The 14,610-nt window shown below is 38.8% G+C and overlaps 2 protein-coding genes across 4 annotated transcripts; both read left to right on the plus strand.

Annotated features, from left to right (window-relative positions):
* The first annotated feature begins 124 nt into the window (after positions 1-124).
* LOC146373948 (beta-galactosidase-1-like protein 2) lies at positions 125-7,096 on the plus strand. Of its 3 annotated transcripts, XM_084951177.1 has the most exons (20): positions 125-139; positions 500-547; positions 832-1,017; positions 1,200-1,268; positions 1,376-1,471; positions 1,566-1,674; positions 1,757-1,849; positions 1,944-2,025; positions 2,162-2,226; positions 2,412-2,496; positions 2,709-2,846; positions 3,463-3,543; positions 3,650-3,756; positions 4,228-4,374; positions 4,462-4,533; positions 4,875-4,953; positions 5,715-5,802; positions 5,989-6,103; positions 6,237-6,353; positions 6,453-7,096. In XM_084951177.1, exons 3-20 carry the CDS (start codon positions 854-856, stop codon positions 6,561-6,563), a joined length of 1,818 nt encoding a protein of 605 aa, XP_084807303.1. In that variant the 5' UTR covers positions 125-139; positions 500-547; positions 832-853; the 3' UTR covers positions 6,564-7,096. The 3 variants fall into 3 exon arrangements, with proteins under 3 accessions (XP_084807303.1, XP_084807302.1, XP_084807304.1); XM_084951176.1 differs by lacking the exon at positions 125-139 and having other exon boundaries at positions 500-624; XM_084951178.1 differs by lacking the exons at positions 125-139; positions 1,376-1,471 and having other exon boundaries at positions 500-624.
* Positions 7,097-7,531: 435 nt separating this feature from the next.
* On the plus strand, positions 7,532-13,769 carry hacl2 (2-hydroxyacyl-CoA lyase 2). Its single transcript, XM_084951175.1, has 14 exons — positions 7,532-7,992; positions 8,428-8,629; positions 9,285-9,412; positions 9,533-9,783; positions 9,948-10,047; positions 10,142-10,239; positions 10,381-10,517; positions 10,877-11,011; positions 11,214-11,328; positions 11,435-11,604; positions 11,789-11,859; positions 11,952-12,023; positions 12,379-12,484; positions 12,584-13,769. The coding sequence occupies exons 1-14, from the start codon at positions 7,879-7,881 to the stop codon at positions 12,760-12,762; spliced, it is 1,878 nt and encodes a 625-aa protein (XP_084807301.1). The 5' UTR covers positions 7,532-7,878; the 3' UTR covers positions 12,763-13,769.
* Positions 13,770-14,610: the final 841 nt, after the last annotated feature.

Below are 14,610 nucleotides of genomic sequence, written 5' to 3' on the forward strand. Positions count from 1 at the left end.
GTACCTGTTTGTGCGCTTATAAAAAGGTAAATAATTGTGAACAGCCCCTAACCTCATAATGCAAATTTTCATTCACAGGGAACTTCTTTTTTTTTTTCTTGTTACAAGCACCGTGGGTGAACCAGAAGTCTCAACAAAGGTACTCCACCTGCCTTCGCTGGTCATACTTTAAGTTATGTTTGTAACCGCAATTACACTGAACAGTTGAACTGATTGAACAATTACTTGTTCAATAAAGTTGAACCTTTAGCATTTCCTATCAAGTACACATTGTTAATGTGACGTTGTTCCGTTTGCCCTCTAAACCGAGAAAAACAAAACATGTAAAAACTGAGCAAAGAAATATGAAGAGACCAACATTACTGTGTACAGTGTGATTTCTGTTTTCTGTAAGGCAGTGCTTCACTGACAAAGACTAAGGGGTAGAGAGAGTGAGAGTGAGAGAGAGAGAACTATTATATTTTTGTTCTAAAACAACAATAGTTTCCCTTATCCACAGTGTTTGAGGCCTCCCAGCACCATCCACCCCTTCCACGAATGCGCTCTGGTAAGCTCAGCTTCAAGCCACAGCACTGACAGTGTTTTTGATGTAGCTGGCAGTTTCAACTTTCATGTTAAGTCTTGGTAAGGTTTTCCATTTACTCTTCCTAAAATGTATTCGTTATCTGTGCTGTCTGCAGGTACTACAATGTTTTAAATGCATCATTTGTTACTGTAATGTCATGCTAAAATGTTTCAAATGCTTAGACACAGCTTAAAAACACCATAATCCAGCTTTAAAAAACGGAACTTTTTCTGTTAGATTATATTTTAGTGATTTTTTCCCCTCAGACATCACCTTGATGTGAGAAGAATGAGTCGTTTAGAGGGTCTGAAGGCCAACTCGTCTCAGTTTACTCTAGAAGGAGAGCCTTTCCGCATCCTGGGAGGCTCTGTCCATTACTTCCGTGTCCCCAGAGCCTACTGGGAGGACAGGCTGCTGAAGATGAAGGCCTGTGGTCTCAATACACTCACAACGTACGTTCCCAGTGCACATTCTGTACGCCTTAAATCACAAGTATCTGTTCTTTTGGTGAAGTAAGCCAAATAGAAACCAGTTTAGGGTCTGTGTGGAAGGCCTGTTGAACATTTCTCCTCCTTATACACTGTACTATTGCTGATGATACAAAGAATATATTCTTTGCTGCTTTATTTTTCAGATATGTGCCATGGAACCTCCATGAGCCTGAGAGGGGAACATTTAATTTTCAGGATCAGCTGGACCTTAAGTAAGTTTCCCACCTAAATGTGTTACGTTTGTAGGACTACTTTTTTTTTTAAGACATACAAAGTATTTATTTCTGAAAAGAGCATGAAGCATCTGTGCCTGTCTCAGGGCCTATGTCAGTTTAGCAGCACAGCTGGGTCTCTGGGTTATACTGCGTCCTGGACCTTACATCTGCGCTGAATGGGACTTGGGCGGGTTGCCAAGGTAGTATCATCTTCCCATCAATTTGAAGCTGTTCCATAAATACGCAGTATACCACAACATGTCTTCTCTCTTGTTCCTCTTTTTTTTTCTCTAGCTGGTTGCTACAAGATGAAGAGATGCAGTTGAGGACAACTTATCCTGGATTCGTAAATGCTGTCAACTTGTACTTTGACAAGCTCATCTCAGTTATCAAGCCTCTGATGGTAAGTCCAGGTGGCTGTTTTCTCACTACATTTTAAGCCAAAAGAATAACTAGAGTTTTCTCTGTTTTGTTTTGTTTTTTAGTTTGAAGGAGGCGGCCCGATCATTGCAGTCCAGGTTGAGAACGAATACGGCTCATTTGCAAAAGATGACAAATATATGCCATTTATAAAGAATGTGAGTGTATTATTGCCAATTTTAATCATTAAAATGGTTTGTGACATTGCAGTATGATGGATTCCTGCACCCTTCATTGTCTTTTTTGCTGTAGTGTCTCCAGTCCAGAGGGATCAAAGAGCTTCTGATGACTTCAGACAACTGGGAAGGCTTAAGATGTGGAGGGGTGGAAGGAGGTAATAACACTGATAAACCTTGAGCTAAAGAAAGATACAAACAATCGCTGTCTGTGTCCTTTGTTTGCTTTTTACTTTATGGTTTTGTCCTTGTTATTGGATCGTGTTTGAGAATGTGACATCTTGCTTATTTCAGCTCTAAAAACAATAAACCTTCAGAGACTCTCATTTGGAGCCATCCAACATTTGGCTGACATACAGGTAAGTGATAGTCAACGATGATCTGCGATTGTCATGACAGGCTGACATTTCCATCTGAAAGACATTTAAGTCAACTGAGAAATACTTTGGGGATTTTTATTATGAATTGATGGTAATGTTTTATTCAGCCTGTGACAGTAAGGAGCAAGATAGAGCCTACTTAATACACGTGTTCTGTTGTGTAGCCCCAGAAACCTCTCATGGTAATGGAGTACTGGTCTGGATGGTTTGATGTCTGGGGAGAACATCATCACGTGTTCCACGCCGAGGGTTTGCAAATGTTTTTTTAAGTCACACAATTTTTCCAAGCATATGTTCATTTTATGACAAGATTCAAAGTGACAAGTGTTTATTTATTTGAAATGTTTAGGCACATTGTAAATATGCACTTTAAAACTCCATATATTGCTGCTTGTTGGTCTTTGTGTGTTATGTCGTCACACACTGCTACAGCGGAAAATCTGTGCTGCCCTTTATGACAGACATGCTGGCTGTGGTGTCCGAGATCTTGGATCGAGGCGTTTCCATTAATCTGTACATGTTTCATGGCGGAACCAGCTTTGGCTTCATGAACGGCGCAATGGACTTTGGCGCCTACAAATCTCAGGTCACCAGTTACGGTAGGGTGGGATTAACCTTAGACCCCAGAGCCCAGAGATCAAAGCACAAAGAAGTGTTTTACATGTTTGAGGGATATCTTTTCCAGCAATGATACATTACACCAGTCCTTGCAGCCATTCACTGGCTACCTGTTAGTTTTAGAATTGAGTTTAAAATTTTTATTGCTGATTTTTAAAGCCCTACATGACCTGGTCCCTTAATTTATATTGTATTTATTTTTCACTTTTCCTATTTTTTGCCCCTGGTATTCTTTAATATTACTGCATGTTATTCTCGCTTTGTTTTGAAAAGTGCTGCATAAATGCAAGCACTCTTACAAGAAAACTTTTACTTCTTGATTGTAAATAAAAACTACTTCAAACAGAGCAAAATAACTTTGGGAGAAATTTATCTGAAGTGAACTTTTTTGTTTTAATTTGACCCCTGTTAAATCTGTTAACGTGGAAGGGGCAGGTTTTATGTACTATAATACAGCTTGTTAGCTGTGGTTTAAATCAATGCAGAAAACACAGACAACATAACGGCTCTCCAAAAATAAAACCAAAATTTTGCTCGTTTAAATGTTTAATATCTTTTAATTTTAAAAAGTCAGTGGTTTCAATGGTTTCTTGGCAGATTATGATGCCCCCCTATCTGAAGCTGGGGACTGCACTCCAAAATATCACCACCTGAGGAATTTATTCAGCCAGTACCACTGTAAGTTCTTCTTAAGGATCCATACTCATTTTAATTTATGAAAAACAATGTAAATCTACTAAAATGTCTAACTCAGGCATGACTGAATGATTTTGCGAACTCGCAGCTGAGCCTCTTCCTGGAGTGCCCTCTTCTCCGGAGAGGAAAGCTTACAGCCCTGCTTTTATCCAGCAACACCTGTCACTGTGGGACGTCTTGCAATTCAGCGACAAGGTGAGCTGCAGATGGCAAGCGCCCATCTGGTAGAGTTGATAGTATAACTGACAAAACTAGATCAGAGCAGATAAATATGGGGTCCCTGGTGGAAAGAGAGCAAACATGGCACAACGAGTATCAAACAGACATGACGCTGCTGTTATCAGCATGTGTGTCTTTGTGCAGCAATCTGGCAACTTGCTGCTTATATGCTTAAGACAGATGTCTCACAACTTGCAGTTAGGTTTGACCTTACTTCTCCTTTAGCTATGTTTCTTCCTCTTTCTGAATGTGATTCAGGTAGTCTTTCATGAGCACTTGTGAAAGCTTACATTAAGAAACTGTAATTTTCAAGCTACAACACTACTCCTGTTTTTCCCCATGTGTTGTGATGCAGCAAGAGATCTGATCAAATTGCATTATGCTTCAAATTCTTAAATTTTTCTTAATGTTTTACTATTTACTTGATTTTACCTCCCATTTCTCCAGCCGCACAGGTCAGACAGGCCAGTGAACATGGAGAATCTCACTGTAAACAATAACAATGGTCAGTCATATGGTTATACACTGTATGAAACCACTATCACTGGTGGAGGCGCCCTAAACTCCAGGAACAACATTAGAGACAGAGCAGTGGTAAGAGCATACCAGTGATAAAGTAACCACAGATCCAAAATACAGCATAATTATACACTGCCTGTGTGACTTTTCAATCTTTTCCAGGTTTTTGTGAACAGGGAGTGTGTTGGTTGTTTGGACTATAAGACTCATGAGGTTGCACTCCCTGATGGAAAGGTGCTGATCATTTTTTCTGTATCTACTCTGAACTTTACAAAGTGATACTTAAATTAAGGATTAGGGTTAATATGCTTAATCATCCCATTTTACCCCCAAATTTGTCTTTGGAGTGAAGTTATTTTGCAGACGGTTTTGGTCACTCATACACAACAGTACAAAACACAATAGTGCCATTAGTTAATTGTGCCGTAAACTCTCTTTGCGCACTATGATTTACTCCCACAGTCCATAGACATGTGTGTTAGGACTTGGAATATTCATAGACTCAAAGAAAATTGTACATAGTCACCTTTTATTTATACTCAATATTTAAAGCACTAATTTTTTGTATATCAAAGGGGGAGAGGACATTAAGCTTCCTTGTGGAGAACTGTGGAAGAGTGAATTATGGGAAAGCTCTGGATGAACAGCGCAAAGGTATTCCACATGTTGCTGTGTGTTTTTTACATAGCTATATCAAAGTGACTGCTTCAGTCTTTTGACAAAATGTCATTCAGAAAGTTTTACAATTTAAATTCAGCAAATTTTCATACTGATAATAATACTTCTGCTGTCAGATTGCATAGCTGCATGGTCTTTCAGGCCAGGGCACATATTTTTTAAGCTTAAGTCCTAAAAGATGTTCTATGCTTACTGCTTTATTTTTTTGCCTTTTTTTTTGTATGAAGAAAAAGTAAATAAAATCCAGAGTAAGTATCTGGTTAGACATCCACATTTTTTTTTTAGGCCTGAGTGCAATAACGTCTGTTTTATCTGAATTTAGAAACAAGAAATTAGAGGTTGTTAAGATATTCCTGCAGTTTAACTAACTGGTGTGTGTCAGCGGACTTCATTGATAGATAGAGCTGGGTATCATCTGCACAGCAATGAAAATGCATGCTATGTAGATGAATGATACTGCCTAAGGGAAGCAGTGCTAGTAAAATAAAAGTATTCATTTCCTAATGAGGTTGGAAGGACACATGTTTTTTTTTCCTGCATGCACTATTAAACCTATCAGTTGCAATCAAGACTATAGTTATTTTTTACGTGTGTGTGTGTGTGTGTATATATATATATATATATATATATATATATATATATATATATATATATATATATATATATATAAAGTCATTTAAAGTAACGTAAAAAGGACATAACTGTAAGGAATATTCAGTTTATAATTCAAATTACAGGTATTGTGGGAGACATTGTGTTGAACAACACCCCACTGAGAGGATTTTCCGTCTCCTGCTTTGATATGAAGCCCAGCTTTATAAAAAGGTCTGTTATCTGGATTAAAACGTCTTTCTTGCCAAAATCGTACAGTGTTTATAATGGCAGGTTTCCAAGTGTACCTTTTCATTGTTTATGTTAAAGGGAAGATTCAATCAAAAATTGCTCGAGTCTCCTTGTATAGATTCAATGTGCACTTTGATAACAGTATGTGTTTTGTGGCTCTTGTTTTAGATTAACAAATTCAGGCCAATGGAAAACTGACTTCAAGTCCCATTGTGTCCCCGGGTTTTTCCAGGCCAGGCTCTGTGTCGATGGCCCTCCCAAAGACACCTTTGTCAGCCTTCGTGTGAGTATAACAGTTTGTGTGTAAAACATTAACTAACCAGCAAGCAAGCTAGAGGTTTTTTTCTTTTAAAAAAACAATACATGCTGTGTAGCCAGTTTCTGTTTATTCATAATGATAGTGTATTTATCCACAGAGTTGGGGTAAAGGCGTTATATTTGTCAATGGGCAGAACCTTGGACGTCATTGGTTTATTGGTCCCCAGCATTTCCTTTATCTCCCAGCACCTTGGCTTAGAAGTGGAGAGAATGAGGTACCTGTGTAATATCAAAAGATGGAACATGAATTATAAGTGTAACTTGTAACTAAAGAACCTTAGTTGATTTATGTTTATTTTTCTGCTCTCTTTCAGATTATTGTCTTTGAGGAACAACGGGTGCATGATAAACTACTGTTTGCTGAAAATCCTGATTATGGAAAGGTTATCGATGTGTACAAACTTCCTTTCTGCACACTGCTGTGAATATGCTGTAAAACAACAAACTAACTTTAACACATACACACAGACAAAGACAACCATGCTCTTTCATTAAAAGACTGATAGATTCATTATATTAATACTGTCTAGCCTATAAAATCTATTGTAAATATTTTCATTCAGATTATAAAATCTTGCATTGCTAGTTGTTTTGTTTCCTTTACTATGCAATCTGCTGATTTCACTCGACTTATTATTTAACATGCATCTTGCTCTCACTACAAATAATGCAATTTGAACCCATTTTACACATCTTGAACCTTTGACTGTGTAAAGTCCCTGATTTGACCAGAGCAGGAGTGTCAAACTCATTTCATGTTGTGGCTCATGCAGCACACTTGGATCTTAAATGGGCTGGATCAGTGAAAATCCCCTTTCTGTCGTTGTATAGAAGTTTAACTACACATTTAAAATCCAAGAGAAGTGCAATTTCAACAGTATGTCTCAGCTTTTCGACATGATACATTATAGCCGATGAAAGAAATCTGTCAACACAAATAATTAAATGGCTAAAATTATACTTTTTTGTCTTTTCACTGTGAACCCGTTGTAAAAATTGAATTCTATAGCAGAGAGTTAAAAAAAAGAAAAACAAGATTTTTTTCTGTCATTTGTTTATTTATCTGTTACTGCAATGGGAAGGTCTATCTATGCCCCCGGGTCTCACGTTTGACACACCTGAACTAGAGACCGTCCTTGGCTTGAACAGCGCCCTCACGTTCACTAAAGACGGAAATAAATCTGTACCTTGACAATAAAGGTACAATGTTTGCCATACATGTGAGCATACGATTAAATACACAGCAACTAATGAAGACACAAGTGTAACTTTTATTGCGTTCATGGCTACAGAAAAATAATAACAACTGGAAAAGAAAATCCCCGTGTATACCCCATAAATAAATGCTGTGAGCTTTAGCAGCAGTCATATATTTTGAAAATTACTAAACGGAAGTACCCTATATCCTTTACAGGCGGCTTTACCGTCAACTGTCACATTTCTTTCTGTGTCGGCGCAGGGGTAAAGTAAGGGTACCTGGTCGTTTGAAGTTGTAGACGACCAAATGTCCTTCAGAGCCTCGGAGTAACTTTAAATTTTATAACTTCTGAGTGAATGTAGTTGCACGTGTACGCCTTTGAAATGGGTGTATAGCGGTTGTAGAAGAAGCTCCATAGTTTATTAGCCTAGCTTGAACCGGTGAGCTGCTGAACCGGTAGCTCCGTAGATTTTGATATAATAAGTTTAGCTTATTTACCGTAGTGTCTTTTCAGAAATTGGGATTTGCTTCCGCATTCTAGCATGGAGCCTTTTGGAGTCGTCGGCATTGTTCTCGGATCCTTTACAAGCCTGGTGCTGGGTGGGCTACTGTTTGCAGCCTACAAACTTGGCATACTCTACCAATTGTTCCACAAGGTAGGTATTTTAAAAAAAGTCAACACCCTAATCTGTGTGCTTTTCTGTGCTATCCTTCGTTATGCACTCTGTTTTCAGTCATTGCATAATCTGTGGCCACTTAAAAAAAAAAAGTCTTCTACAGGCAGTCAGTGTTGAAGCGTAAGCTGGACTCTATTCACGTAAACTTTGACCAGCCTTGTGGTTTTCCAGCACAAAGGTTATCAGATCCCCGCGGCTCCACATCAACACTGCAGCCCTGAACAATATGCGGTTGTTGCATAATAGGAAACGACAGTGGGATGAAAAGGAGTGTGACAGGTGGCCCTACAGAGCACAGTCAGCTCTTTATATTAGACAGCGGTTTTATTTTAGTTTGCACGATTGTTTATGTGGTTAAAACAGCCACGATCTTGTCTGCAGTAACCTAATTCTGTTCCTCTTTACTTATTCCAGACTGACACAAAGAGCTCCAAGCACGGTGGCGACATTGTGGCAGAGGTCCTCCACGCCCATGGGGTCAAGTACATTTTCACTCTTGTCGGTGGGCATATTTCACCTATCCTGGTGGCTTGCGAGAAGATGGGGATCCGGATCGTGGACACTAGGCACGAGGCCACTGCAGTCTTCGCTGCTGATGCTGTGGCAAGACTTTCAGGTGCAGGTTTAGATTGCGTGAAAATGCATCTCCAGTGATACGACTCATTCTTATGTGCGCACACATTGTGTTCGCACAGCTTATTCTAAACAAAACATGTGGGTTTGTCTTAACAGCAGGCGTTCCACCCCCTGCAGACATTATGATTTATCAAGCAAAGGTGCATCTAACAGCATTCTTAGAGGCTAAAAGGAGTTAACACTTCCTTGAAACAATGGCTTGGTTTAGATGTTATTAATGTGGCATGAATAATAATTTAAAAACCTGCTAAAAACCTGACCTGATCACTTGATTTTGATTTGATCATGAACAAAGTGTCTTTCAACATTATGGGTCTTACTGTCCTAGTTTGCATTAGCTGGACAGTATCAGATCCCCATGGCTATCAGAAGATGTTTTTTTTTTCACAATTTTGGTCTCTGTTCAGATGTTGTTACACCCCTATTACCCCCAGTTGAGAAATTCACATTATTACTGCACCAAAACGAATAGAGGGATTCAAATAAATTAATGCAGAAGTAAAACATAACTTATAGCAACAATACTACACAGCAATGGAACAAAAATTTACACTATACAAGGTAGAGATAAATGTAGGTGCACCTTTGTAATAGCTCTGACTTGTTAATAGCTGTTATGCTTGTTTCTGCTTCAGGTACGGTTGGTGTAGCCGCTGTGACGGCTGGCCCAGGCCTCACTAACACAGTGACAGCAGTGAAGAATGCTCAGATGGCTGAATCTCCTTTGCTGCTCATTGGAGGAGCTGCTGGCACGCTACTCCAGGTGGAGTGGATCCAGATATTATTAATGCCACCACAATGTTAATGTTAATGTGCATGCAGAGTAAAACGACAGGCAAAAAAAAGCAGTCTTCAGTGTTTATCAGTTGTGTTTGCGGAACAGGGCAGAGGAGCACTGCAAGATATCGACCAGATGTCTCTCTTCAAGCCTTTGTGTAAGTTCTGCACCTCCATCAGGACTGTCAGAGAAATTGTGCCTACGGTCAAGAAGGCGTTGGCCATTGCTCAGTCGGGAACGCCTGGTCCTGTTTTCATAGAGTTCCCCATTGACACGCTCTACCCCTTCCACCTGGTGTCTAAGGAGTTTGTTGTTAAGAACCCTCCCAAAGGCCTGATGGGAAAAATTGTCTCATGGTATGTTGTTTTTGCACTGCATGCTACTGTTTGGGTTATTTATAATGTTTGCATCTTTTATAATATCATAATTTGGGAATTTCTTTCCTCATTATTCTTCCCTAATCCGAAGTGTGTTCATATGTTCTGAATTATTTGATTTTTGTGGTCTGCTTTCTTCAAAGGTACCTTCATAACCACCTCATGAATCTCTTTGCTGGAGCCTGGGAGCCCAGGGATATGTCTCCACTTCCCGTTCACATCCCTCAAGCCACAGACAATCAGGTAAGTCTTGTAGTAAATGTTCGTCAGTACGTAAATGCTCTGGCCATTGGAGATTGACAGCATTTTTAAACATTTTTTTTTTGATGCATACCAGATCCAAAAGTGCCTAGAGCTGGTGAGTCGAGCCAAGAAACCTGTTATTGTGCTGGGTAGCCAAGCAACACTACCCCCAACACCAGTGGATAACATCAGGTAAAAGATGAGTCACGTGTCCTTTTATTTTTCTGCCACTCTTTGTTGTTTTGTGTTGATACTGGAAGTGTTTGTTAAAACGTGTTAAACTATTCCTGTGGTGAGCCTTATTTATTTCATTTATTTGTTTATTTTAAACAGGAAGGCTTTGGAGGATCTGGGCATCCCCTGCTTTCTCGGGGGTATGTGTCGTGGCTTGCTGGGTAAAGACAGCCCCATCCACATCCGACAAAACAGACGAGATGCTCTGAAGGAAGCCGATGTGGTAGTCCTGGCAGGTCAGGCAAACATTGTTTCCTTTTTATTCCATAATGATAAAAAGAGAAATAACATTTCGAGACCAACCTATTTAATATTAATATTATACTCTAAAGAAAATTGTGCAGGATAACTGCGTTTCAAAATATGTCGGAGTAAATATTTAACAAAGTTCCACAATGGATCAGTGTTATTGATTGCATTTTTAATTTTTCAGTAATTCTTTTGCATCTTTTTTCTCCTTCTGGATTTAATTTATTCTGGAAGTATGTGTTGCGATACAGAGAGAGGTTAAACTGTGTTTTTTACATAGTGTGTATAGCTGCAGGCTCACCATGATCCCTGGAGAAATATTGACTTTTGTGAGCCGTGTTTACAGGCACTGTGTGTGACTTCCGGCTGAGCTACGGCAGAACTCTCAGCAGACGCAGCAAGATCATCGCTGTCAACAGAGACAAGACACAGCTGCTAAAAAACTCAGACATGTTCTGGAAACCAACTATAGCAATTCAGGGTATGTTTGCCCCCTGATTTCATGCTAGCTTTAAAGGGAGGAAAGATTCAAAAATCTTTAGATAATCATAAAATATTGTACCTGTGGTGCATATAAATATAAGCATACTCCTGATTTGTTTTCTTTAGAGTTGGACCTAAGAATAAATACATTAATTCAACAACTGCAAAAAAAACCCCAAAACTGTATGTTGTATTTTCAGGTGATGCTGGATCATTTTTAGTGCGACTTTCCGAAGGGCTGAAAGGCCATCGCTGTCCAGAGGAATGGCCTCAGAGCCTCAAAGCAGGGGATGCGACCAAAGAAGCTGCAAACAGGTAAGCAGTGGGGTTGTGTTAAAGTATGCATTGCAAAATCTTCTATCTGTAACCATCACAAAAGCTAACACGTTGCTTTTTAAAATTTATTTATTTTTTATTTCAGGGCTAAAGCTGAGGAGAAGACTGAATACCACTTAAATCCCTTGCAAGCCCTCCATTGTGTAGATGAGCTGATGGCTGAGGACAGCGTCATTGTTGCAGATGGAGGAGATTTTGTAGGAAGTGCCGCTTACATAATGAAACCAAGAGGACCTCTGTGTTGGCTCGATCCAGGTAGGATGCTGCTGACAAAGCAAATAGTTTAATTAAAACGATGAAATATTTTGGTTGTTTAAACCAAGAGCTTTATAAGTAAAATAAAAATCCATAGTGCACAAGTTTTGGCTGGATGATAATTATATTCTGAGTTAGTTGCAGTCATGATGTTTTAATCTTGCTCTTCATTCCTTTCCTATAGGAGCCTTTGGGACTCTGGGAGTTGGAGGTGGTTTTGCTTTGGGGGCAAAGCTGTGCCGGCCTGAATCTGAGGTATGTCTGGGGAGCTTTGCCTGATCATCTGATGATCAGTTTAAAAAATCATTGACGTTTTAAAAACAAAAGCTATGTTGTGTTTGTTTCAGGTCTGGATAGTCTATGGTGATGGCTCCTTAGGATACAGTATTGCAGAGTTTGACACATTCACTAGACACAAGGTAAAATCACACACAATCCTATTTAGATTACATGTATGTAATCTATGGAAGCAAGGTAGCTAACAGTAGTCAGTTAGGAACAGTGCACATGTGGTCTAGAGAAAGATCTAATTATCAAAACCAAATGAAAATAATGCAAGTGTTAAATACTGGTGTGTAAGGCCTTAAACATCACAGACTCAGTTCTTGTGTCATACAATGGAAAGATGCACTACATAATATGTTTTCATGCTTGCTGTATGACCGCTATGGACCACTGACACGACAGCTTATTTAAGCATTCATTTTTTTTTGTGTGTGCATATTTTTCTGCTGATGTCTTTTGATAATGCATGCTCTGCTTTTCACACCTCAGACACCAGTGATAGCTCTGGTGGGAAATGATGCGTGCTGGAGTCAGATATCCAGAGAGCAGGTTCCTATGCTCGGCAGCAACGTGGCATGCGGCCTTGCATATACAGGTAGATTTATAATGTTCATGTTCGTGCTGTGATTGGTTGTAGAATACAGTCAGTGATGTCTGGGCATATGTTAAAAGGTAAATTCTCTTCTTTTTGCAGACTATCACATCGTGGCAGATGGCTACGGTGGTAAGGGCTACCTTATAGGCTCTGAAAATGAAGAAAAGTTAAATGACATCATCAGACAAGCTCAGAGGGATGCCCGGGAGGGCAAGGCTGCACTTATCAATGTTCTGATAGGGAAGACCAATTTTAGAGATGGCTCTATTTCGATATAGAATATCTGTGTAATACAGTAACCATGCATTCTTTATCCTTTAACTCTGGCTACCCTGATGGACTCTTACTATCTAGGTTTGTGCAGGATTCTTTTAGTGTGACCTGGATCCAATCTCTGCTAGTGCACTTAAAGCCATAATTCACTCTGATAAATCACCTTTTAGTGTGCCGAGCTCTCTTGGATCACTTATTATTTCCTCCATCAGACTAGCAATGAATTCATAGCAAATCCACTAAATATCAGTTATGACTGTTATCCTCCCGATTGTGATACAGATCATGACTTTGTTTTAAAATGAGTTATTTAGCATTAAGTTTTACTTAAAACATAGCTCCATACCTGCCAGCCTAGACAACGATACAGTCTGTGCTTAAAGTTTTCAGAGAATAGCTGCTGCATTTTTTAAAGGGGGGTCAAAGGGAATGTTAAGGGATTACTCCTGTTTGGAAATTTTGTGGTTCAGTTTTTGACGGTTAAACAGCCGATTACAACTTTTGCAAATAAACAGTGAATGAAATCACTCGTGTGAGAGAGAGCATTAGCTACCAGTATGCCTTTTTCTCCTGCTATGAACACATAGCCTTTTTATGTGGACACGAGGGATCTTAGAACTGTATGTAGTTCATAATTTATAATTTAGGAAATCACTTTGTAGAATGGGGAAAACATTTTGTTTTTGAATGTTGATAAATGACTAACGGTATGCCTTTATAATGTTTGATTGTATCTTCAAAATGCATTGCCATGAAGAGACTGAAAACGTGTCTGCTGATTCGATTATGTCTAAAACAATATTTGATACTAACTTGTTTGCAGTGATATGGGCTAAGCCTGTACACAGTTTGGATTGCACTATTATCGTAAGATATTTACTCACCAGGTGAACACATGTCAGTTATTACACTCCTGTATGTACTGTTGTCTTGTTTGGCACATTGTGTGTTGAAATTTTAATCATAAAATGTTAATTTGGGTTGATTCTGAAATAAATTTTTAAGAAAGGAAGTAATGTGAGTTTTTTATTTATTTATTTATTTATTTATTTATTTTTAGCAACACTGCCACTGCATCTATGCAAAGTCACAACTTAACACTTGCATCACCTTGTGTATTTCTTGGGTTAATTAAAGTTAGTGTTGCATATATAAAACTGATTTAGATGTTTTAGGTGGTATGTTTACAGAAGTTTGTAATGACAGCAAGCATTCATTATCTCTGCATCACCCATCAACAAAGCCTTTACTCAACGCATAAACATCTCTGTACTTTTTGTATTTTCGCAACATCAACACAAACCAGTTTAAAAACGCTAAAGATTCGAATCGTGCTTATCGTAACAGGTGACTTTTGCCCCAAATACTTCTCTAGGTGCAGTTAGTATTTCAACCGGGAGATGGCAGTGCAGTAGTGGTATTGTTAAAGTCTGTGCTGACGTGTTGTTTCGCATACGTTATAAAACAATGTAGATGTAGAATTTAGCGTCAGTTTTGAAGACCACCGCAGTCTTTATAACTGAGAATTTCATAAAAATTAATAAAGAAATGTAATTTTTAAAAAATTAATAAAAAAGTAAAGTTGCACCTGACAGCGTCATTATTTATTTTGGTGATGTTTAATCACAAGACTTTGAACACAAACTGATTCATCTCGGGACATTACACATCTATTTCCACGCATATATGACGTCAGTAGAAAGACGAATTCACATGCTTTATTGGCCCTAAAAGGTAAAATCTGCACAAATAAATAAATCAATAGAAATTATTTCTTAGTATTAACTCCTATATTCGAGATTCTCTGTACCATCTGTATAGAGACGTCTTGCCTAGCTGGACGTAACACGGGA

The sequence above is a fragment of the Perissodus microlepis genome, chromosome 14 (assembly GCF_051167445.1).
Source record: "Perissodus microlepis isolate ML-2025 ecotype Zambia chromosome 14, ASM5116744v1, whole genome shotgun sequence".
Taxonomy (NCBI): Eukaryota; Metazoa; Chordata; class Actinopteri; order Cichliformes; family Cichlidae; genus Perissodus; species Perissodus microlepis.

Excerpts from the sequence above, each read along its gene's own strand:
- LOC146373948 (XM_084951177.1), top strand. The coding sequence starts at position 854 with ATGAGTCGTTTAGAGGGTCTGAAGGCCAACTCGTCTCAGTTTACTCTA. Across the intron at positions 1,472-1,565 it reads GACTTGGGCGGGTTGCCAAG|CTGGTTGCTACAAGATGAAG; the intron begins GTAGTATCATCT and ends TTTTTTCTCTAG. Across the intron at positions 2,847-3,462 it reads ATCTCAGGTCACCAGTTACG|ATTATGATGCCCCCCTATCT; the intron begins GTAGGGTGGGAT and ends GTTTCTTGGCAG.
- hacl2 (XM_084951175.1), top strand. The coding sequence starts at position 7,879 with ATGGAGCCTTTTGGAGTCGTCGGCATTGTTCTCGGATCCTTTACAAGC. Across the intron at positions 11,605-11,788 it reads TCTGTGTTGGCTCGATCCAG|GAGCCTTTGGGACTCTGGGA; the intron begins GTAGGATGCTGC and ends CCTTTCCTATAG. Across the intron at positions 12,485-12,583 it reads ATGCGGCCTTGCATATACAG|ACTATCACATCGTGGCAGAT; the intron begins GTAGATTTATAA and ends TTCTTTTTGCAG.